Raw genomic sequence first — 24,163 nt, 5'->3', positions numbered from 1 at the left:
GTGTGTGTGTGTGCGTGCGTTATTCGATAGCCTGGTAATGTGTATAGGCCTACGTACGGTAGGAATATTCATACTGGTTTAAATAATAAATGTTATAGTATTTCCCATCTTTGCTGAGCAAGAGTTTTGTTCGAAAGTTCAGTGATTGAAACAAATAAAAGCCTGGGCTATTGAAGTTTTATGGTACCACTGTCATGCACCTACCTGATGTCAAGTGGACCGGGTTTAATTCATTGCGGGTCTCTCTTATATCCATCTTACCAAATATATTTTATTACTGTCCTTCTCAACACTCTCGGATCTCACTAAAAGGCTATAGCAGCGCGAAATCAAGGGATATTTAGAATAGAAAAAAATGTGTGATTAATCGCGAGTTAACTATGACATTAATGCGATTAATCGCGATTAAATATTTGAATCGCTTGACAGCACTTATATTTTTATACCATACGTGTTGTAGATCTTCCACAACAGATCATAGATCCAGCGTGAGGTTTACTGTGTCAGAGAACATGTGTCATCTATGTTGCCCTGTTGTCCGCACCTTCATCAATCTACCACTGTGATGGATGACCACACTCATATTTTATACTTGTGGCAATCCATCAACACGCACTCTCCCACTGGTGGGTGTGTGTGTGTGTGTGTGTGTGTGTGTGTGTGTGTGTGTGTGTGTGTGTGTGTGTGTGTGTGTGTGTGTGTGTGTGTGTGTGTGTGTGTGTGTGTGTGTGTGTGTGTGTGTAGGTGGTGCTGGTCTCTACCCAGAACAGCTACTTGCCAGACAAGCTGTGTGCTCTGGTGGAGGATGCAAGGGAGCTGGCTGCACAGCACGCACTCTGGAGCCTAGGTACACACACACACACACTCTCGGGCCTAGGTACGCACACACACCCACGCTCACACTCTGGGGCCAAGGTACGCACACACCCGCACACACTCTGGAATTGAAGTTTGTGCAAGAGCTGTCAATCATACTGTTTGATTGACCCATCCGAATTACATTCCTTGCTATTTTTGATATTCAATTTAAATTTGTAATGCTCAAATTTAGCCTATTATAAGTATTTACTATACACTGTACACACATGTTTATGCATTGCCAATGCCTCTATCAGAATGTGGTTGTTAAAAGTTGTGTCTACTAGAGAGCATTCTATCAATAAATATTTCTTTCTTGCTAAGTAAATAATAATATTTTGACATGATGATATCATACTAACGTGCTCTTGATGGCGTTAATTTAGTTAGCTGCGTTGTCCGGGATGATGGAGAGACCTGATTCATGATGCACATTGTAAGGCTCTTTTACATAGAATGCAATAGTACGCTGTGATTTTTATCATTCAAGAATAAAATAAAAACAATATAATTTAGTTGAATTGAACTGAACGCAGTTGGTTTTGGATAACATGCAGGTGTGCAGTTGTCTTTTAACAGTTTTCTTTTGGATACCAACTTTCTACCAAAGCGTGAAAGCCTATTTCAGTTTTTTTCAACAGGAAAACAACCTCAAAAACAAACGGCTCCAAAACATGCATTTATTAAAGAAAGCTCAAAATAATCCACCTCAACCGCAAACTGCCATTCCCTACACTATTAAGATTAAACAGTAAAACTCCAGTATAATTGAATCCTCTAAATACATAGGATATGTTGCTGAAAGGACGGAGCATAAGCTTTTCTTTACTAGGCTGTATTGGAGTATTCTATCTATCCTTTCACCGGCGCAATATTATAGAAATAGGCTGCAATGTGCGCATCACGGATAATGTAAATAGTTTTTAAAGTGTGTGGAAAACTTTATTGTTCATCAGGCGTGACGTGTCAAAAGCATTTAGTTTTCACATGCGGGTAGGCCCAGGCGAGAAGGGAGAGATTTGCTTACATTAGCAAAAACATAAAATGTATCCCAAAAAAAGGAAATGCGCATATGAATAGTAATTTCAGCATTTGTTTTGTATAATTTTTGAGCCTAGTACTAACACGCACGCACGCACGCACACTGAACATTAAACAAACAAGTGGTGCTTGATCACAGCAATTCATCAGGTCTTGTTTAGTAGAGCGATTGCATGACTTGAATGACAGTCGCAAATTAGTGACTGTCACTAGTTAATCACACTCCCTTGCTGTACTCTCTCGCTCTCGTTCTCGCTCTTGCTCACACTCTTGCTCTCACTCTCACTCTCTCTTGCTCTCTTGCGTTATTCACTGCCTGACAGTTAAGCACGTCTCTTGATGTGACACTGCCGTATTTAATTAATTTTATTATAATTGATTGTCTGCTATTGGAAGTCTCAATTTCCTTCGAAATCAATAAGTATTTTTTGCATAATTTTGTATTTAATCTGCAACAATAAATAAGGCTGTGTGTATGAGATCCTATTTAGTGTCAACACAGCATATTGAGATGAACATGCATAGATTGTATGCGCACTGGCACTGAAACCTACACAAACCTGCCAGCGTAGGTGTGTGTTTGCAAGTTGTTTATGTTGTGAGCCTCTTTTAATTTGTCTTTATTGTTGGCCTTATATATTTTGCATATAGAGTGTTTTTGAATTATTAAGATACCTCTTGCTGTTGGTGTGTGTGTGTGTGTGTGTGTGTGTGTGTGTGTGTGTGTGTATATTAGGCCTGCAGCGGATTCGAATTGTATCCGAATCCGTTCGGTTCGTTTACCACAGTTCGGAGCATTCCGGTGATCCGCGGATTTCGGTTTCATGAAGGCATTGCCTTATGTAGCGTATTGTGCCTACTGTAGCCTACGTCCGATACGAAAGGGTGTTTAGGACCCAGCGGAATGCATTCTCTCCAGTGCTGCCCGAGCCAATGAGGTAGCTGTAATAGGTTGTTTTCTGAAGTTCAAGCGCACGATTCCTAAATTTAAAGAAAGTAATTGATACAATTATATTCTAAATATACGGGAGATAAATACAAACGGGTGATAAGCGGGATAACGGCCTTCGAGGTCGACCGGTTCGATGGAAATAATGGACAGGTAGAGGCAACTCTGGCTTCATGCTGCGCTCGTCGCCAGAGTTCTAAGCCTCGTCGGCCGTTATCCCTTACATGTTACACTCAGTGCACCATGTTTTCAAATGCATTTAGGGGAACATTTATTGCACAAAAAAAGCCTTGCAAGTTGTCTGATTGCAGTCAATTAACACATTGCAAATAGCCTGTGGGTCTCATTCATTTTTGTGTTTCTCCCCCAAACCCTCCGTCAAAAAAAAGTGCCTTTTTACTACCACGGACATGATCCTAATCCGAACCGTATCCGAAACCGAGGCCCAAAACGGTTATCTGAACCGAACCGTGGACACACTGATCCGTTTTACCCCTAGTGTGTATCCCGCATAGACAAAAAAGTAAGAATTAGACTAAACTTAATGGGAGTGAGATTTTTGCAAACAGCAGCGGGGATGATCCTTATTCTCCCCATCGAGGGCGGTAATTGAATGGCTTTCTCGCAGAAGTCTGTGGGCAAAACTAATAACAGGAAAATCCTTAAAGTCACAATGAGTAAGATAGAGCCCCTGCCCGTTAGTAGGCAGATCATTACCAGATTACAACCCCAAATCAAGATTCAAGATTTAAGATTCAAGGTGGTTTTATTGTCATATGCACAACAATTACAGAGCAGTCGCTGGCAATGAAATTCTTTAGTTTTGGGCTCCTCCAACAGTGCAATATAAGAGAACGTAAAGGTATATGAGAAACACAAGTACATCTCGGGTCGTAAGCTGAGACTTAAATAATGATAATAATAATAATAGTAAAAATAATAAAAAGTAAGTGTATAAGAGGAACACAAGTTGGAGTATGAACCGTGTTCCGTGAACTTTAATTGGCTGTGCAACTCTAGGACACAAACTAGTGTAGCTCAGCATTGGTATTCAATTTGGTTTGAAGTGTTGTAAAGTTATTAGGTTGCTCTGGACGATAATTGCAATAATAACACCATGTGCGCCCACTAGACACTTGATTGAGAGACGAGTGGCACGAAGGAGCAGTATCTTGTTGTCGGAGGGCGACTAACAATTACAGGAGCCGGTCACGTGGCTCAAAAAACGATTATGCACAAGACGAGTTGTGGAAAAGACGCGCCTTCATTATGTTCAGTCACTGAGACAATTAATGCTTGTCCTGCATTTACTTAATTCCTCTTAAAATAAGGGATGTGCATTTCTGGCAAAAATACTATTGGTTATTCGCTGAGTATTCGAATAATGTTCGAACATCGGTCAATCAAGAATTCTGCACACACGCACCTCGTATACACGCACACACAATGACACAGGGGGAGGCTTTTATGATCTGTTTATTCCAACAGCTGCGCCATCAACATCAAAATTATTTCAATTTGGGCTTAGGCAGATAGGCCTACATGCGCCAAAAACAGATCGCTATTTTTTTTACTGACCACAGCCTGCATGACGGTGAACTAGACACGTCTTTAGCATATGGAAACCATGGCCAAAAAAATAAATTCACACAGTGTGTCTTTATAATTATTATTATTTTTACCAGCATTCGTAGTGTCGATTAACCGCCAAAGACGTTGACGTCGCTTAGCAACTGAGGACGCTGGGGTTGATAAGTTACCGGACTACTTCCGGAGTGATACGAAAAAAAAAAAAAAAAAAAAATCCTTGACAGCGGTCATTATATGCTTTGCAACTGTGAATTATCAAAAAATGATTCACCATCGGAAGTTGTGGAGGCCCATGCAAGTGACCGTAGTGTTCAACAGCATTGAGAAGAGCCGTGTAATAAATAACGGTAGTCACATTTAGGGATCGACCGATTATCGGCCGGGCCGATTATCGGCGCCGATATTCGGCATTTGACGCAACAGCTGATAAGAGATCAATTTAAAACGTGCTTATTTTGGCTCTGATGCAGCCGCGCCTCTCTGTCTGCTGTCACTACGCTGCCTCCAGCATTGTCCCAACCATCTGATTGGTTACACGCTCTGGTTACACGCAGAGCCACGACGGGTAACAGCCAATCAGTAGTGAAAGCTGTGCATGCACAGTAGAGATGCGCGGTTGGCGGTTGCAACCGCAGACTCCGCGGTAAAACCGCGGATCGGGCGGGTGACGTGACAAAAAATAATATTTTAATTAAATTCGGGCGGTTGGCGGCTTAACCAACGAAATTCAAAAATATATACACATTGTTAAATGTCGTTACCTACTTCCAAGCACATTTTGAAATAATCCAATTCTCATCAGGCAGTAAATTGGCGTCTCTGTCTCTATCACACACACACACACACTAACGGAAGCAAAAAAGTTTAAATTAAGTGACGATCCGTCCCATGTCGCGTCTCCACAAACCTGCAAGTTATGAGACAGCTGTCAGTATTGGAAGAAGCTTTAACGTCTCGTAGATGAAACTGCCTGGGTTATTTTGTTTCGTATAAGTTATATTTTAAAACAGCCAGTCATTGTAGCCTACCACTCGTGGAATATGGAATTTCAAAGAGATGATGGAGTGATTTGACTCAGAAGTGACATCAGGCATTGGCAGCGCGAGATGTGCAGAACAAGTTAAACTTCCAACTCAGTAACTTCAACACCTAAGAAAGAAGGTAAGAAAAATAGTCGGAAAACTTTGATTTGCAAGGCAAGCAGGCAAGTGTTGGGCTTGTTACAGTAGCCTAATATCGATATGGTTAAGCGGTGGTTATACTTCTACAACTGCTTAATGCGCTATCCAACTGCGTAACCACGGAGCCCCTCGAACCCTTATTAGGCTTTAAGGTGAAGGCTGATTATTTTTTAGCGTAACGTTATCCCAGCGGTCCGCTTTCTCCTTCTCTGGCTCTAGACGCTCAGCAGACTAGCAAAACTCTACAACTCACAACTACTAACGTTACTGTGAGGCCCAATACGTTAGCAGCATCTGTCTGTTCCTATGAAAAACACTGATTATTAAAGTGAAGATGCTGTAGGCTATTTAGTGTTTTCAAACAGTTTAATCACTTGAAACAAGGTTGCTGATAATATTGATAGGGAAATAGTCAATGATAAAAGTAAGAAGTGCGTGTGTGTGTGAGAGAGAGAGAGTAAAATTCAGTTTGTTTTATTACAGGGAAGCACGATGAGGGGATGGCTAGAGAAGTGTATGTGTGTGTGTGTGTGTGTGTTAGCCACATAAGAAACAGACCGTCTGTCTGAGAGAAAACTGTCTGTCAATAATGGCTGTTTAACTAGGGAACTATTTTTTTTAAATTTTCAGTTGCAAAAGCCCCCTTGACTACTAATAATCGGAATCGGTATCGGCCCTGAAAAAAACATATCGGTCTATCTCTAGTCACATTCATTATATGATATTCTACGTGACTCAGAGTATTCGACTATTCGACGATCGTTGCCCATCCCTACTTAAAGTTGCCCGACTCTCAATCGAGGGAGGCTGTTTAAACACAAATATATATAGCCTGTTCATTGATCTGGGTTATAGGATATAACCAGCCTGCATCTCACTGGAGAACGGGCTTCATTCTCCCCACCTGTGGGTTTTATTTTGTAGATTTGCATACATAAGATATAATAACAACATTATTCACACATCCCCCTGGTAGTTGAATCTATTATAGTATCAATAAACCTATAGGACAAGGCTGCTCTCTGCTAATTCCTTCTGCTTTATGTGAAACGAACTGCTGGCTCCACCGCTTGGAAAATGAGCGAGAGTGAATCCCAAATTAATTATCTCTCTAAATGGCATAATCCAAGTGTTGCGTAGCTAAACGATTAGAGCCATAGTACTGACATGTCAACATAGTTCTATGGGAATCGAAAACGAGGCTTTTTTTTTTACTTATAACAGCGCTGTCCGCGGTAGCTGGACCTCCGGGCTGAGCTTGGGAGGGAAGACTTGGAACTGTTTACGCTACCTTTGCAAAATTGGGATTTAATTGTCGTTTTGGTTCAATTTATTTGTCCCACTGATAAACTTGTTTCCATGTGTGCAATGATAAATCCCAATCAACAATGAATGAAAAGTATATGCTACAGTTGTTCAATACCGTATTTCCGCACTATAAGGCGCACTCAAAAGCCTCTAATTGTTTCTCAAAAAACGACAAGGCGCCTTACAATTCTGAGCGCCTTATATATGGCGTAACCACGAATACTTAGGCCCCGTCCACACGGAGCCGAAACGGGCGAAAACGATCCAATTTGGATTTATGCGGTTCAAGGATATCTCCGTAAAGACGGAGTCATTTCGAAACCGCATCGAGCTGTAGAAACGCTGTCGTAAATATTCAAGGCGCTGGTTCTCTACAGAAAAAAGTGGAGCGCATCAAGCCTGCTCGCTGTATACAAACATTCATTCACGAGGAGATTCAACCTTTTAAATTGAGCAGAAATACTTTTTAATGTAGTAATTACATTTATCAAGGCGCTTTATTTAAAGCTACAAAAAGAATAAAAATTACATAATAAATAAAAAATTCAACGCAACTCTGACGTCCCAGAGCTGGTTGAGGGCTAATGACGTCATCGTTTGCGTTTCAGGCATCCACACGAATCCTAACACGAAGCCGCATAGGTCCAGATAGATTTGAAACCACCTCCGAGGGTGGTTTCAGAAATGTGCGGTTTCGGGCACCGGATTCGCCTGCTCCGTCTGGACGGTCGGCCGAAACGCACAAGACTTATGCGGTTTCACCAAAAAATCGGCCGTTTCGTGGGGACGGGGCCTTAGAAGGCGAACACACGTTCACCAAGTCGAGGAGACAGCGCCGGGCGACTTACGCCACTATTTGACAATCGATTGTGGATGCCTGGGCTGATATATCAGTCTCAACTGTGGTCCAAGCTTTCACGAAGGCAGGAATAATCACTGAACTGCCAGGCACCAGTAGCGACACTGACTCGGATAATGACGAGAGGGAGCCGGGCATACTGGATGCCGTACTCGCCCAACTGTTCTATTCGGACACTGAAGAAAAATAATTTGAGGGATTCGTGGACGGGGAATGAACTGAAAAAGTGAGCTTTACGTGTTATACGTAACTGAATAATGTTTAGTTATGCACTATCGTTTGAATTAGCAGTATCAGACTGTGTTTCTTTTACATGTTTACAACTGAACAAGGCTGGGAGAAATTGTTAATATGCACATTAACGTTTGAACATCATTACCATGGGAGTGAACGGAGTAGTCGGAATGCTCTATAAAGTTTGACTTTATCTGTTTGGTTGACATTCCCTTTAGCACAGCTCGGTCTAGTCGATGCATAACGCAACCCCAGTCAAACGTTTGACTGCAGTATCTTCTAGTCTCTGTGCCTTATAATCCGGCGCGCCCTATTTATGAAAAAAGTTCTAAAATAGGCCATTCATTGAAGGTGCGCCTTATAATCCGGTGCGCCTTATAGTGAGGAAAATACGGTAATTACATGGGCTGTTGTCAAAGCTGTTTTTAAAAAATAATGGGAAAAAATGGCAGTTGCTGCAGGATCCACAGCAGCAGGTCGTTAAATCATCAAGCATTTTAATAATCAATGTTTTAATGCCGTTATTTGTGCCGTCACGTTATTTGTGAGTATTGGTTAAATGCTGGACCTGTGTGGGTCCCTGGATGGTTCCCTTTCTGTTGTCTGAAGTTGCTGTGACGGTCCTTTATCAGGCACCATCATTGTTATGATTCCTTCTGTATCAGGTAAATTATTTGATTGAAAATTGTGAGAGAATCGTGACCTCAATTCTAAGCATGAAAGTAATCGCGATTCTCATGTTGTCAAGATGTGTGTGTGTGTGTGTGTGTGTGTGTGTGTGTGTGTGTGTGTGTGTGTTTTTGCAATTATACTTGAGTTCCAGAATGTGTGTGTGTCTGTCCGTCTGTCTGTGTGTCGTCTCTAGCCAAATCAAGGGGCATGTCCAGGCGTCTGGTTGGCTACTTCCTATTTAACACACAGGAAGTTCATTTAATTTGTCCTTTTTTTAGACTTTGAGTAAGCCAAATCCCTCCCCCTTGCCCAAAGCAAGACATTAGCTTTGTAAACACTGCAATTAAGACTACACATCAACACACATACACATAAACACTTACTGTACAAACACACACAAACAAACACACACATGGATATACAGACACGTTACACATATACAAATACATACATGTCGTATGCATCCATTATCCATATGCACACATTTTGCAGACACGCACGCACGCACACACACACACACACACTGAACACATAGCTTGTGTGCAGCAGTGCTGGCTGCCTGGCTGCATGTGGGAGTTTGGTTGTAATCCAGGAAGGGTTTTGCTCATTGTTGAATAAACAGCAACACTCCTCAGGGCCTGTATTTGAATAGAACATATATATATATAATTCATGCTGTTATATAATCTTCGCACAGCCACATTGTGTAAAATGTTGCGTAGATGTCATATTTGACACGTGTGTTATCGTGACATGTTAAAACAGGTCACTAAACTGGGGATTCATGTACAAATAAGCATGCATGCAGAAACAGACCAACCCAGATATAGAAACACACATCTAGAAACAAACACACACACCAACACACTGTATTTGGAGTTCAAGGTAGTTTAACATTAGTGGAGATCACCCAGAGCTCCATTAAGCCTTCTGATGAGCCAGGGAGGGGCGTGGATTATGATCTCCAGGCTGTGCTGTATTCCAGCACAGGGCTGAAGGTCCCGACCCCGATAAGAAATATAATCTTAATAACAGAGAGAGAGAGAGGGTCAAGACAAGTCGATTATATTTGTATAGCCCATAATCACAGATACAGTCCCAAAGGGCTTCACAGGCAGTAGACACCCCTTAACCAAAGCCCCCAGAGGGGAAAAACTCACTTAATTATGAAGGGAGACACCCTGAGAAGAAGCGCAGATTGGGGGAGTGCTTATTACTCCCATAATTGACATACACAGTAGTATTACAAGCAAACATTTTAAGAGCAATTTTAAACAAATTAACATTTATATTACGGTCCTTCAAGTAGGATGGTGCTGATTTTGGAAGGATTTTATAGGTAAGCAGCAGAACCTTAAATCTGACATGACATTAATTGGAAGCACGCAGAATAAGGAGAGAAAAGCAATTAAGTGGTCCAATTTTCTTGTCTTATCAGTGGTGTTCTGCACAAGCTGGAGGCTTTCCATTGTGTAGTTCAGTAAACCGCGGAACAGAAAATGACAGTAATCTGGTCTAGACTATTTAAATGCGTGGATAAGCGTCTCTGTGGATACCGTTGGTCTAATTTTAGCATTGTTTCTAAGATGAACAAAACTCAGTTCTGGTAATACTTTTTACGTGTTCATCAAAAGAAGGCATAGGGTTTAACAAAACAGCAATATTTTTGACACAGGAAGATTGCAGAGCCTTCAAAACACAGTGTCACGTCTTCAAACACTGTTTGTTGTTGCTTGTGGCCTATGATTATCAGCCCTTGTTTTCCATGTGTTAAGCCGCAAGTAGTTTTGGGACACCCGTCCTTTAATTGCAGTCAGGCAAAATTAAACCTTCTGGATCAGGGAGGAGCTCATATAGCTAATAGGAATGCAGAGTAGAAAGGCGACAGGAAAACCGTAATTTAAAAAAAAAAAAAATACTCGTTCGGAAAATTAGTATTTGAAGCTTAAATCAGTATTCGGAGCTTGGTTGTTGTTTTTTTCACGTACATGACGTTACAAGAGCGAGGGAGGCAAACTAAGCGTCAGCGACACCAAGCAGAGAAGCGAGAGAGGTGGAGGAAGAATAGATATCTTGTTTCCCTTTACTTTATATCACAACATTAGCGGGATCTCGGGAGGAAAAGTAATACTTAGCGAAATGTTAACTCTAGCTTAGTTGTTTTTTTACGTTCGCTGTACAGCGCCGCACTAAGCAACTGTGACTGGCTTGCTGCAGAGCGTGAGCGTCTTGGGAATGCCCGGGCAATATAATGGATATAATATCGACTCATAAGACAATCAATATTCGTTATTTGTTATGGATTTATTTTACAAATTCCCTGAAAAGATTCACGTTCCAGGATGAATTGAAAAGCTCCCGTAAGGTCCGAGATGGCAGAGGACAGCTGATTTGGAACGGAACAACAGCTGTTCGCTTTCACGGGGAAAAAAAAGGAACTTCAACCCACTTAGGCCTACTAATTAACGTTCAAAAGCTATTAAATCTTCAACAAAATATGCAGATACTGTCAAAATTGGTTCCAGGTATATAGGGATTATTAATGTTGTTTTTAATGGTGTGTTTTTCTGGAACGAGTATTCGAATATTCGCTCGGAAAAACCAACGAGTATTCGGAGCCTGAAAAATTGCATTCGGGCCAGCCCTAATGGTAATTAAACATTAAAACACCTGCGGCTTATAGTCCAGTGCGGCTTATATATGTACACATTTTCAATTTAGCTGCTGCGGCTTATACTCCGGTGCGCCTTATAGTGCGGAAAATATGGTAGTTACAGCAAAACTCCATGTAACGCCAACCAGATGCCTTGATTCTCAAGTGTAGTCCATAAAGAACCAACCAAAGGCCCTGTCTCAACCGACTCTCTTCATGCTCCATCAGTCCATCTTCTTTGAGGAATTATAAAGATAGGATTTTACCTTATTGATCCCAAAGGGTACATGGGGTACATATGCAGTCAGAGTGAGCGGTACCTTCCTATAGTAGGGAACATTGGAGTTCTGTGCATGTGGGCAGGGAAGTTCAGGCTAGCCTGTCAGTCTGCTAATGCTAACTGACCAGAGTCAGCCTGAGGGAATGCCTGCATGCTATATGTAACTCAATAACACTAAATAATGATAAAGAAACTGTGTGTTTCCCCACATGGTTAAGTAGCGACCCAAAGCTAACCTGACGGCTCTGACTTATGCCTCGTGCCCACTGCACCGTCAGTCAAAGGACGTCGGAAGGCGTGGCTGACGGATGGGGGAGCTTTCCAGGGTCGTCAGAGCCCGAGTAGTGTCAGTGCTTAAATTTGCATACGTGATCTGATTGGATGACGGATCCGTCGCTGCCGGAAAAGTTACACATTTTTAAACTTTTTGACGAGCCCTTCAGTGCACGGATCCACAATGCATGCGCATCCGTCCCCATTCAAAGTCAATGGGGATCAGTCAACGGACGGAGGCAGTGGGCACGAGGCGTTAGTGGTTAAATCCCGCCTGTGGGGCAAAGTCAACGGGAACTGGGTCTTTAAGAAGTTGTAAACTATACTCTTGTCCCCCTCAATATTCCATTATTCCCCTAGCAGACGTATACGTAGGTAAGTAGTGGGAAGGGAAAAGCTAGTATTCTGTGAACCAGTGTATCCCAAACATTTCAGGGGACCCATTTTCTTTTTAATTACAAACCATCGCGACCCAAATCACAATAGGCCTTATGTATAAAATCGTGAGAAGAACAAATTTGTGCATTAATTAACATTCCTGAAGTTTTCACTGCCAATTCCCAATCCCCTTATGAATGAACTTAAACCAGCCATTTGGAAGAGATGAATCTCAACTCTGTTTTATTCACTTGTTACTGAAAACATAATCCACACATTAAATACTTTATTAATGACACCAAAGAAATGCATTTAGGCAGAGTTAACATCTCCTTGTTTTGGCTATCTTATTGTTGTAATTTCCTCTCATCATTAAAACAAACACAATGTACATTAGCCTTCAACTAGATTCAATGTTATATTCAAAATTATCAGAACAATACAAACATTCAGTACTATCAAAGACATGGTTCTTGTTGAAAGTTTTTTTTTCAAATGTTAATGTGGAAAAAAAAAAAAATCCAGCAACCCATATGTGGTTTGCGACCCAGTCTTTGGGAAAGACTGCTGTAAACCATGAGAATTCAATGGGTAGTACTTTGTTAAAGGTCCCATGGCATGCTACTTTATGGATGCTTTAATATAGATATTAGTGGGCCTCTAACACAGTATTTGAAGACCCGAAATTCAGCCGTGGTGCAGAATTACAGATACTCTGAGCCAGTCGCACATTGAGCTTTCCCCAAACACGCCATTATGGTGTCTGTAGCTTTAATGCAAATGAGGAGAGAGAGGCGGTTGAAGGAGGAGGGTAGGGTTGTGGCCTTGAGCAGCTTGCGGCCACGGTACCATGCGCTCTGTTTACAGTGGATGTATCGCATTGCGAGGCGCACACAGCCTTTGGCCGTGTTCTGTAAATATTCTACAACACTCCAGGTGCTCCGACGGGAGTCCTGGAGCTCTATATCTAATTAATATCATACTATACATAGATATCTATATCATATATTATATATTATCACGGCCAAAAGATGTGTGCGGCTCCAGACGATATTATGAATCTCAAACGACTGCGTCGGGTTCTCCGACGTCTCTGGTACTTCCACTTCCCCATCAATCTGGGGGGAGCATAGGTAGGTTAGGGGAACTCATATTAATGTTAAAAAAACCTCAGAAAGTAAAATTTTCGGTCACTTTAACAATTCCATTTCTCACTCAGGTAGCATTTAGATTGCATTGAGATTGATTTGTTGTCACCATCTGAGCTTGTCTTGTTAGCACTCCGGATATCTTCACCCAATAAAACACAACCATGCCTCATTTTGTTTTCCCAAAAAAAGAATGAATATATATTTGGGTTGCCGCGGTGTGGACATTTTCACACCGAGTAATACGCTCGTGTCAACACCGGTATTACCGGTATAAACGGTATTAACTTTGAAACTATAGGTCAACCGCCATCTTCTCCGTCAACTCTCCTCTCACACTCGGTGACAGCGGCTGGCAGCGCGCCAATTCTCGGCGTCTTATAACGTTCTATATATATTAGGATAATATAATTTTATATATCATAATATCATGGCCAAAAGCTCTGTGCGTCTCCGGATGGCCGTAGTGCGGGGAGCTCACGTAGGGATTGGGCTTCGCGGGGTTTGTTTACCGGCGTTGCTATGGTTACCGGTCTTGTAAGGAAGCACGTCAATTCTCGGCGCGACAATTCTCCCGCACAGAGCAGAACTCTGGCCTATTCTATGCATTTAAATTTTCTTAATTATAATTATATTATTCATTTTTACTGAATTTGTTTTTTATTACTGAAAAAAATAATAATAATCGGTGTTGCCGCTGTGCAACACCGAGTAAACGGTGTTGGCCTCAACACCGGTAATACCGTATACCGCGGCAACCCTAATATATAATGTTCATGATCTGTAACCTACATATAAAAAGCTAGAAATTAGTTGTGGTAAGTTCATGCATATAAGTACATGACGTACACTCGTATAGTGATGATTATTTTAAGTATATGCATACTTTATGTCCACTTGAACGTATGTACAAGCATTTCTTTGCACAATTGTATTATTTACAATTTTTTGTAAATAATATGCTATACATGCTTATTGGCTTAAAGTTCTTAAAAAAATATTATATGCTTTATATGTTTAACTTTGATTTATTCTATTTCCTATTTCCTTTTATCTTGAGCAGAGTGATCGCAACAGAAACAATTTCACCCAGAATCAATAAAGTAATCTGAATTTAAATGTCTCTCAAATCCCCCTCTCTCTCCCTTTCTCCCTGTCACTCGCTCTCTCCCCTTCTGTCTCTCTCTTTCTCTCTCTAGACGGTTCCTGGCTGTCTGGTGATAATGGTCCTGGTTCTCCAGCCCCCCTCTCTCCCCCTCTAAGTGCTGTTGGGTTGGGCTACAGCTCTAGAGCCTTGACCCCCTGTTTTACCTCCCCGTACCCCAACTCGTCCCTCTCTCCCCCGCTGCCCTCCCTCTCCCAAATCTACGCCCCCCTGCCGTCCCCCTTCTACTGACGGTAGGAACACACACACACACACTGTTTGACACATTTACACACATACTGTACATGCGTGTATATGTACACACATATACATGGGGAATAGATTTGACCAGGTAAAACAAATTCAGGGTTACATATTTTTTCAATCAAATTCTGAAGTCTACATACAGCATGCATATACACGTAAATTTTATAAAAATGCACACTACACATTGATGTTTAAATACAGGGGCTGACACTAACGGTTGCCTGCTTGCCCGGGGCAACTAAATATAATATGTGGACAAGTTGAGATGATTTTTGGTTGCCCGAAAGGGCAAGTGCATTTTTTAGGGTTTGTTCATATAAAGCAGTGGTTCTCAACCTTTTTAGAGCAAACACCCCCCTGACCTTGCCCTGATCCTCTGGCGCCCCCCCCCCCCCCCCCCCCCTCGTGTTATATTGCTTAAAGTTGTCAATGCATCGTTTTTCATTGATTTTGCGTTGGTCACTAATAGCAATGAGTCGGTTTAGGTGCAAAAAATAAAAAAATATTCATGAATATTCATGACATGCAAATGTCTCACCTCTGATGGGCTAACAGCACTGTCCATCATTGTAATAAACCCAATTAAACTTCCGGTGGGAGGGAGAGAGGGAGAGAGATTGGGGAAGAAAGAAGAGTTGAGGAGGAAATGCTTGGATTGAACATTCATTCACCGTGACCGCGGTGCGGGCACTCCCGCGACTCCCGGCCGCCACGTCTCCCGTCGTGCCCCGGCCGCGGCACCCTGCGGCCCGGGCACCGTGACCTTGGGCACCGCGACCACTCCCGCGTCTCCCGCGACTCCCGCCGTGCCCCGGGAACGAATTAATGAATGGCCCGGGAACCACGGACACCGCGGCCCGGGCAACGCGGACACCGCGAAAACAGATCGCGCGTAGAGGCCTAATTAGGCCTATATATTTTGTGCTTGGAATGCAACGGTCTTTTCGTGGAGACTACGCTCAGAGTAGCTGGAACTGAACAACAGCAAGAGGAAGGAGGAAAACGGGCTATGAAACAAAATTCGATTTTTTTTCTTGCTATCGGCCATGTTTGATTGTGTTGTGTTGGTTATTAAACTGTTAACCCGCGAACTTGGGTTATGTTTATCAGCGTCATATAGAGATCATGACGATAGCTGATGTAACGGGAGTCTGGGCATGTGCAGGATTAAACCACGCTGTATTATCACTGTTCCACTGCGCATAGACAGTAAAAAGTAGCTGAGACGGTAGAGGGGTTAGAAACCAGTAAAGAAAATAGGCTATTTTTTTCAGGTAGTAATTTTTTCAACAAGCAAAACAAGCACTAGCTGTTCTGCTCGCCTTTGAAAAAACGGAGGCTCAAGTGCGCTGACTTGGAATGTCTCTGTTTAGGACGTCATCAGCATCTAAGCTCCTCCCCTTACTCTGCCTGGCCCGCCCAGAGACGTTGGCCCGCCAATGAGACTCGACCGTGCTGGAGCGCCACATGTGTGTGTGTGAAAAAGATCGCTATTGCTGTGCATGTGCACAGTTATGAAACCCAAAACCGTGTTCTTGCATTTGCATATGACGTTAATCTTTTTACCTTCCTTGGTAATTTGCTTTATTCTAAAGTACTTCCAAACCGCACTCCTCCATCACTACTCCGTCTACCTTCTCTATCTAAACCGGTCGTGGTGGCGCTGCACTTGAGATGTTAGCTGTGTTGGCTAACCTTTAGCTAACACGTCACACAGAGCATTGAGACTAGTGCCGAATCACTGCCAGAGACCGCACTGCGAGTGAGTGACAGGAGGGCTGGGGATATGTTTGCGCTGTAGCGCTTGTGTGTCTGTTAACTCGCTGTCCAAGAGAAGAGAAGACAATTGCAAATATATCTTGTTGTGTGAATTTTCAGAAAATGGTTGTTTTGCAGTTTTTAGAAACTTAAATAAATAGCCTTTATACCGCCCCCTGGAGGGCGTTCGCACAACCTAGGGGGGCGCTGGGAACGTGATTCCATTTTTGTGTGGGATTTTTTTAACTTTCATTGTTTTTATTTTTTAGACATATGGGGGTAGACATATGATTCTACCCCTTTTCTCTTAAAATGTAGGACTTATGTCAGTCACAGTGATAAGGGTTAATGTACGTCACTTATCTTTTATTTATTTGTCATTTCACGTAAAGAATACATAAAAAATTCTAATAGATGCAAGTATTTCTTATTGTTTTTAGGGCTGCAGCTATTGAATATTTTAGTAATCGATTATTCTACCGATTATTCCATCGATTAATCGAGTAATCAGATAAAACATACATTGCTTAATTGAAAAGTAATTATAAATAAACATGAGAAAATAACACGTCAATTAATAATGAACAACCAATTTGTTTCCTTTTTTTTTTTAAATCCACATTTTTTATTTAAAAAATGCATGGAGTAGCCAATTTAGTTACTTTCCCATTGTCCGGTCTGCCGAGTAGAAGGTTGTTTTCTGTTGAGATGCTGCAGCATGGAAGTCGTGCTGCTGTGGTACGCCAGCTCGGTCTTGCAGTGGACACCACGGTCTTCTCATTGATGTTCAACGTGAATTGATCCCAAACCTTGGACATTCGCTGTCGCTTTCTCCTGCCCGTTTGGCTCTCCTCACTATTTTCGCTCATGTCTTCCATTTTAGCAAGTGCTAATGTTAGCCCCTAAACAAGTCAAAACATGCCGCGTCTGTCCGTTATGTGGGTGGCGTATGCGCCGGTTGTGTCACACTAAAAATGGTCAGCGCGGAGGGGGAAACCTCGGACCTCAGCTGTAAAATTAAACAAACGATGACTCGAGGCAAGAAAAATTAATCTATCCTTTTTTGTAATCGAATTATTCGAATCAATCGATGAATCGTTTCAGCTCTAATTGTTTTTCTTATTGCTAACTTAAGTGCCAACTGAAGCAGTCTGAATATCACTGGTCTGAAAATCTCTGACTCACAGTTTGTTTAGAAAAATGTGGCGTGATTCATAGGAAGGGGCCTGCTCATTTTATTTTCTGGCCAAAAAAACTTGTCACCTTTTTGGGCCATCATCAGTTTTCACCCTTATTAAATATCTATGTATCTAATCCATGTTTGTCAGTACATCCTTCTCCCTATATATTGTCCTATCTATATAAGGGGAAGTGTGATCGTTATTGATCTATCAACCCTCTACCCTGTTCTAACAATATTGAGCTCAGACTCGCCAGTTCTCCCTCCTTTATCTATCCCTCTCCTCTATCTCCTCTCCTCTCCTTCCCTCTGACTCTTACTCTGTCTTGCTCTATCTCTCTTAACTCCCACTCTCTGATATCACCCTCTCTTTTCCTCTCTTATCTCCAACCTCTCTTTACTGCATCATTTTCACTCTGTCCTTTAACTTCAACTCACTGACTCCTCAACACGGTCTCCCATGGTGTCCTCTCCCCCTCCTCTGTCGCTCTCTTATCATCTCACGATCAAACCTCCACCGCTGTGCCTTTGCTGTCGGAAGGTCTTTGATTAGTATGCACAATGGCCGTAAGAGATAATGATGTCCGCTTTTTTGCTAATGAAGCGATTGTTGTTGATGAGCACTGATCTAACAGCCCTCTCCAACAAGGACCCAAAGAGCACATGTCACCACAGGGGGGCACTTGAAGGACCATAAGTATCTGGATGATTAAACGATTGTAGCCGTCTCTTTGCCTCACTGAAACACCCCTCACAATATTGTTTGTCAAAATGTCCCCATTGTGCTGACTCTGCCAAAGCGCTTTTAGAATAAGCACGATGTAAACAATAGCAGTAGCACTTTAGTCCTTGGAATCAATGTGCTTTGTGTCAGGACAAAGAAGGAGTGACCCGCCTTGCAAGTACTTAAAGGTCCCATGACATGAAAATCTCACTTTATGAGGTTTTCTAACTAAATATGTAGTTCCCTAGGCCTGCCTATGGTCCCCCCAATGGCCTAAAAAACTTGCGTTTGGTGTAAAACGAAGCAACTAGCTGTTCTGCTCGCCTTTGAAAAAAACAAGGAAGGCTCAAGTGCGCCTGATTTGGAATGTCTGTATTCATGACGTCCATCAGGAATCTCAGCTCCTCCCCTTACTCTGCCTGGCCCGCCCAGAGACGTTGGCCCGCCAATGAGACTCGACCGTTCGAGCGCCGCATGCGTGTGTGTGTGTGTGTGTGTGTGAATACACACACTATAACGCAAGTGTTTCTTGTCGGTTCTTTGACGTTCTTGTATTTCCACAACGAGACTGTTGTGGGGGTTATCTGAGCCATGGTTGAGAAGGAATTGGGGAAAGGAACATTTGCTTTGACATGCTGAAGTACATGAACTGCGACATGCCGCCGGTTGCCGCGAGGCACCATCGCCCCGGCAGCGGGCAGCCGGCAGCGAGGGCAGCCCGGCAGCAGGCAGCGCGCGGTTCAGTCGACTTCAGGTTGATGTGAAAGTGGAAGAACCAGAGCCGTCGCAGAACCCGACAGTCGTTTGTGATTCATAATATCGTCTGGAGGCGCACACAGCTTTTGGCCGTGATAATATGTATTAAACGATAATAAGATTTCTATGTATTATATGATATTATTTAGATATAGAGCTGCCAGGACTGTTAACTGCAAGTGTTGTACACTTCCTTATTATTTGGATAACCCGTTCTGCTTTGGCGTATGGCGCATAGCACGTCGGACTCTCGTCTCTGGTATTTCTACAACGAGACTCGTATTGGGGGTTATCTCAGCCATGGTTGAGAAGGAATTGGGGGGGAAGGAACTTTGGCTTTGACTGGCTGAAGTACATGAACTGCGACATGCCGCCGGTTGCCGAGAGGCACCATCGCCCGGCAGCGGGCAGCCGGCAGCAGGCAGCGCGCGGGTTCCGTCGACTCAGGTTGGTGTGAAAGTGAAGAAAGAACCAGAGACGTCTGCAGAACCCGACAAAGTCGTTTGTGATTCATTATATCGTCTGGAGGCGCACCACAGCTTTTTGGCCGTGATAATATGTATAAATGATACGATTTCTATGTAATTTATGATATTATTCTAGATATAGAGCTCCAGGACTGTAACGCAAGTGTTGTACACTTCCTTGTTATTTGGATAACCGTTCTGTCGGACTCTCGTCTCTGGTATTTCTACAACGAGACTCGTATTGGGGGTTATCTCAGCCAAGGTTGAGAATGAATTGGGGGGGAAGGAACTTTGGCTTTGACTCCCTCAAGAACATGAACCACGACATGGAGGAGAAAGGGATTGTTGGCGGCGAATGTCTCCAGCTTGAGACCCGCTGAGGGACCACCGCCGGAGGCAGAGGTGCCTAAGCGCTGCCCGGCAACGATCCCTTTCTCCTCCTTGTCGCGGTTCAGTCTACTTCACATTGATGAGGACGTTGAAGAACCAGGAACGTCGGAGAACCCAACACGGTCGTTTGAGATTCAGGCTCACACAGGCTCGCACAGCTTTTGGCCGTTATAATATATATTTTATGATATAGATATCTATGTAGGCTATATGATAATATTTAGATATAGAGCTCCAGGACTCCCGTGTGTTCTAGAATATTTATAGAACACGGCTAAAGGCTGTGTGCGCCTCGCCATTGCGATACATCCACTGTAAACAGAGCGCATGGTACCGTGGCTGCAAGCTGCTCAGGGCCACACCCCCACCCTCCTCCTTGACCCGCCTCGCTCCTCCTCATTTGCATTATAGCTACAGACACCAAAACAGCGCATTTGGGGGAAGCTCAATGTGCGACTGGCTCGGAGTGGCTGTAACTCTGCACCACGGCTGAATTTCGGGAACGTTTGAATACTGTGTTAGTTGCCCACTAATACCTATATTAAAGAATACATAAAATAGCATGTCATGGGACCTTTAACAATGTCTTATCACTAAGACCTGACGGTCACTGCTACTAAGTGCGGCCGTGGCGAGGCATAAAATGTTCTTTGGGAGAAGCGGCATAACAAAGTTATTCGGAAATATATTGTTAATAAATGTTATGAAACCAGGTTAACCTACCAATTAGATATGTAATGTGATAATGAAAAGAGATCACTACTATACGATCAAATACATTTTATTAATCCCAGATTGGAAATGTGTGTCACCGCAGAAAGTAAAGGACAGTAATAAGAATGATAAGAATTTGATTGAAGCAATAAAATAAATGTAAAGATGAAAAATTGGAACGGGCGGTTGACACATCACATGCCGACTGGCTTGTGTACTACACTGCTCTGCTTGCATAAATAAGTATATCTATTATTATAAATACATTATATATTTATATGCATGCACTGGAAGGGTGGAAGGGTTCAAGTAAAAAAATGCGAACCGTTCAGTTCGCTCATAACGGTTCAGGGCATGTATGTATTGTTCAGTTTCTTTCAGTAAAAAAAATGTGTTGAGCCATAATAACGGTACCCAGTGAAACTTCGGTCTCCTTTGATTTGTAGTCGAATTTATTTAGGAAAATTCACTCACTTGAAATAAATAGTAAAATACTTTCCTCACGAGCTAACTAATCGACCTACTTATAATAACATTTTGTTAAGGTTATATTAGTTATAGTTAGAGTTATGATTTATTTTACTTATCTGGAGTGCAATAATGCAGAGTACTGTAGTACAATTAAATTTAAACTTTGCCCGACGTACAAACCACCATTTTGGTTTGTAAGCAGTGCGTCTTTATTTGAACTTACTTGAGCTTTAAAAGTTTGTTGTGTTACCATCAAGAGCTCAACCACCGGTGCAGCTAAAGAGCCGCCTTCTAAATTCCAGCACTGCTCAAAAAATGTTGCCTCACATTACAGCGGCATTACCGCTCATTAAGTGAATGCGACCCGCTTTACATTGAAGCTCTGCTGTAAACGAGTCAGACTCGGACAGAGAGTAGATCTGAAAATCATTGACTTCCTCCACACAGCTCTTGCATGATGTTGCGGATTTGCTTTTCCTAGCGTTATTCCAACACACACACACACACACACACACACACACACACACACACACACACACACACACACACACACACACACACACACACACACACACACACACACACACAGACATACACAGTTGGGCCTTGGTTTCATGAAGCAATCTGTCATTCCAGGAACACCTGCGCTTGGTTGAGAGAGGAGAGAGACAGGAGGAGAACAGAGAGAGAGGAGACCAGGAGAGGGCCAGATGAAGAGAGCAAAGAGGGAGACCGGGGGAGAGACACAGGAGGAAAGCAGACGAAGAGAGAGAGAGAGAGAGAGAGGTTACAGAGAACATGAGAGAGAGAGAGGAGAGAAGACCCTACAGTGACCCGTGACTATTTCTCTCTCTCCCGTATTCAGACAGAACAGTAGAGAGGGGGAGAGCCAAACGTTTTTATTGTGTGCTTTTCTGTGTGTTCCATGCATGCCGTTGTTGAGGTTATTGTTTGTCTTTTGAACCTTTTTTGTTCCGCCTTGATTGTGACAAATGAATACTGTTTCTAACGTATTGTGTTTGGTTCTTCTTTGTCAAACCTGATGAGGTTGAGGGAGGTGATGCAATGAGAAGGAGAAAGAAGGGTGGGAGAGATGGAGTAGGAAAGGAGAAAGAAGGAGGGAGAAGATGGAAGGAGGGGAGGAGTAGGGGGGGAGTGTGAGGGTGAATAGACCTGGGGCAAGGAGGGGGGAAGGAAGAGATGTAGAGATGCTATAGAGAGAGGGAGGAAAGACCACAAGGGGACGGATTCAGAGAAGGCAAACATTAGTGGATTTACTCTGCCCTGATTCGTAGACCTCTTATCAGTCGGTGAATGTGGCGAGAGAGAGCGACAGAGAAGGATTGCAGTGAGAGTCTTCATCATCCTCAACCCTCCCTTATCCTTTTGCTTGAGAAGAGGTTAATCTCAGACGCAGTTATGATGCCGACGGGGATTGCGCTGTCTGGGCTTGTGTTTTATCTGGCCAAAGCAGAGACACGGCAGGAATACAAAGAGATAACACCCAACAACATGCACCACAGCCGGGGAGCAGCAACATGCTTACTCTACCTTCCTATCTATGTCTCTCTCTCTCCGTCTCTTCCTTGCTCTGGCCATGTCTCCTTTCGTCTCGTGTATTTCTCCCTATTTCCAATTCCGGTCTGTTACTTTCTCTTACTTACTTTCCTCTTGGGCTCTATCTCCCTATGTGTGTGTGTGTGTGTGTGCGCATGCATCTTTATGTATGTGGATATATATATGTGGAACTTTTGCTGGCTCGGGTACGCAAACACATTGAAACAAAGTTTGTCTCTTGTGTTCCAGCTGGCTTGGCGACTTTATTTAAATGAACACAGATGGCAATTGGACTGGAAATGGATAGGTCCCTAGGGATGGTCTAATTGGCCATTGTAACAAGTTTGAGGAAGGTTCTATTCAGAGATTTATGGAATAGTCTAGTAATCTTATGGAATGTTCTAGTTGTAGTCACACTGGCGGCACACTTACAATAAGGAATCAATCATCGAATAGGAATTTACATTAGTTGATAAGCAGTAATAAGCATTAAGTTACAATTAACAAAATTAAATAATGTTCTAGCAATCATTCAGTAACAGTTTTTTTTTCTTATGGTTCTTGTTAACCAAGGTAATAGTGTTAATGGTAACTGAGGTATTCATTCAACATTATTTAATATAACCTCTACTCTTGAATAATGTATAAATGAATACCTTTGTTAGCATGAACACTGTTAGTAATTAGTATAATGTTAGTTATGATGCTTATGGCTGCATTTACTATTAATGAAAAATGTTCTTAACAATAGAAAAAAAAATTGGTTGTAGTTCAGTGGACTGTTCTGGTTGTAGTTCAGTGGGATGTTCTGGTTATAGTTCAGTGGGATGTTCTGGTTGTAGTTCAGTGGACTGTTCTGGTTGTAGTTCAGTGGGATTTTCTGGTTGTAGTTCAGTGGGATGTTCTGGTTGTAGTTCAGTGGGATGTTCTGGTTGTAGTTCAGTGGGATGTTCTGGTTGTAGTTCAGTGGGATGTTCTGGTTGTAGTTCAGTGTGATGTTCTGGTTGTATTTCAGTGGACTGTTCTGGTTGTAGTTCAGTGTGATGTTCTGGTTGTAGTTCAGTGCGATGTTCTGGTTGTATTTCAGTGGACTGTTCTGGTTGTAGTTCAGTGGACTGTTCTGGTTGTAGTTCAGTGATGTTCTGGTTGTAGTTCAGTGTGATGTTCTGGTTGTAGTTCAGTGTGATGTTCTGGTTGTAGTTCAGTGTGATGTTCTGGTTGTAGTTCAGTGGACTGTTCTGGTTGTAGTTCAGTGGAATTTTCTGGTTGTTCAGTGGAATTTTCTGGTTGTAGTATTAAATGATGAATCAT

General features: G+C 42.5%; 1 protein-coding gene across 1 annotated transcript in view; it reads left to right on the top strand.

The window, feature by feature from the left end:
* The window catches only part of rbm46 (RNA binding motif protein 46), a 56,430-nt gene extending 34,057 nt beyond the window's left edge, over positions 1-22,373 (top strand). Inside the window, exons 9-11 of the mRNA XM_056575655.1 lie at positions 745-847; positions 14,624-14,822; positions 21,932-22,373. Coding sequence (XP_056431630.1) covers positions 745-847; positions 14,624-14,820 — 300 coding nt within the window. The 3' untranslated portion in view covers positions 14,821-14,822; positions 21,932-22,373. The remainder of the gene's footprint in view (positions 1-744; positions 848-14,623; positions 14,823-21,931) is intronic.
* Positions 22,374-24,163: the final 1,790 nt, after the last annotated feature.

This window comes from Gadus chalcogrammus, chromosome 17 (genome assembly GCF_026213295.1).
Source record: "Gadus chalcogrammus isolate NIFS_2021 chromosome 17, NIFS_Gcha_1.0, whole genome shotgun sequence".
In the NCBI taxonomy this organism is placed as follows: domain Eukaryota; kingdom Metazoa; phylum Chordata; class Actinopteri; order Gadiformes; family Gadidae; genus Gadus; species Gadus chalcogrammus.
This window is presented reverse-complemented; position numbering and strand designations above follow the sequence as displayed.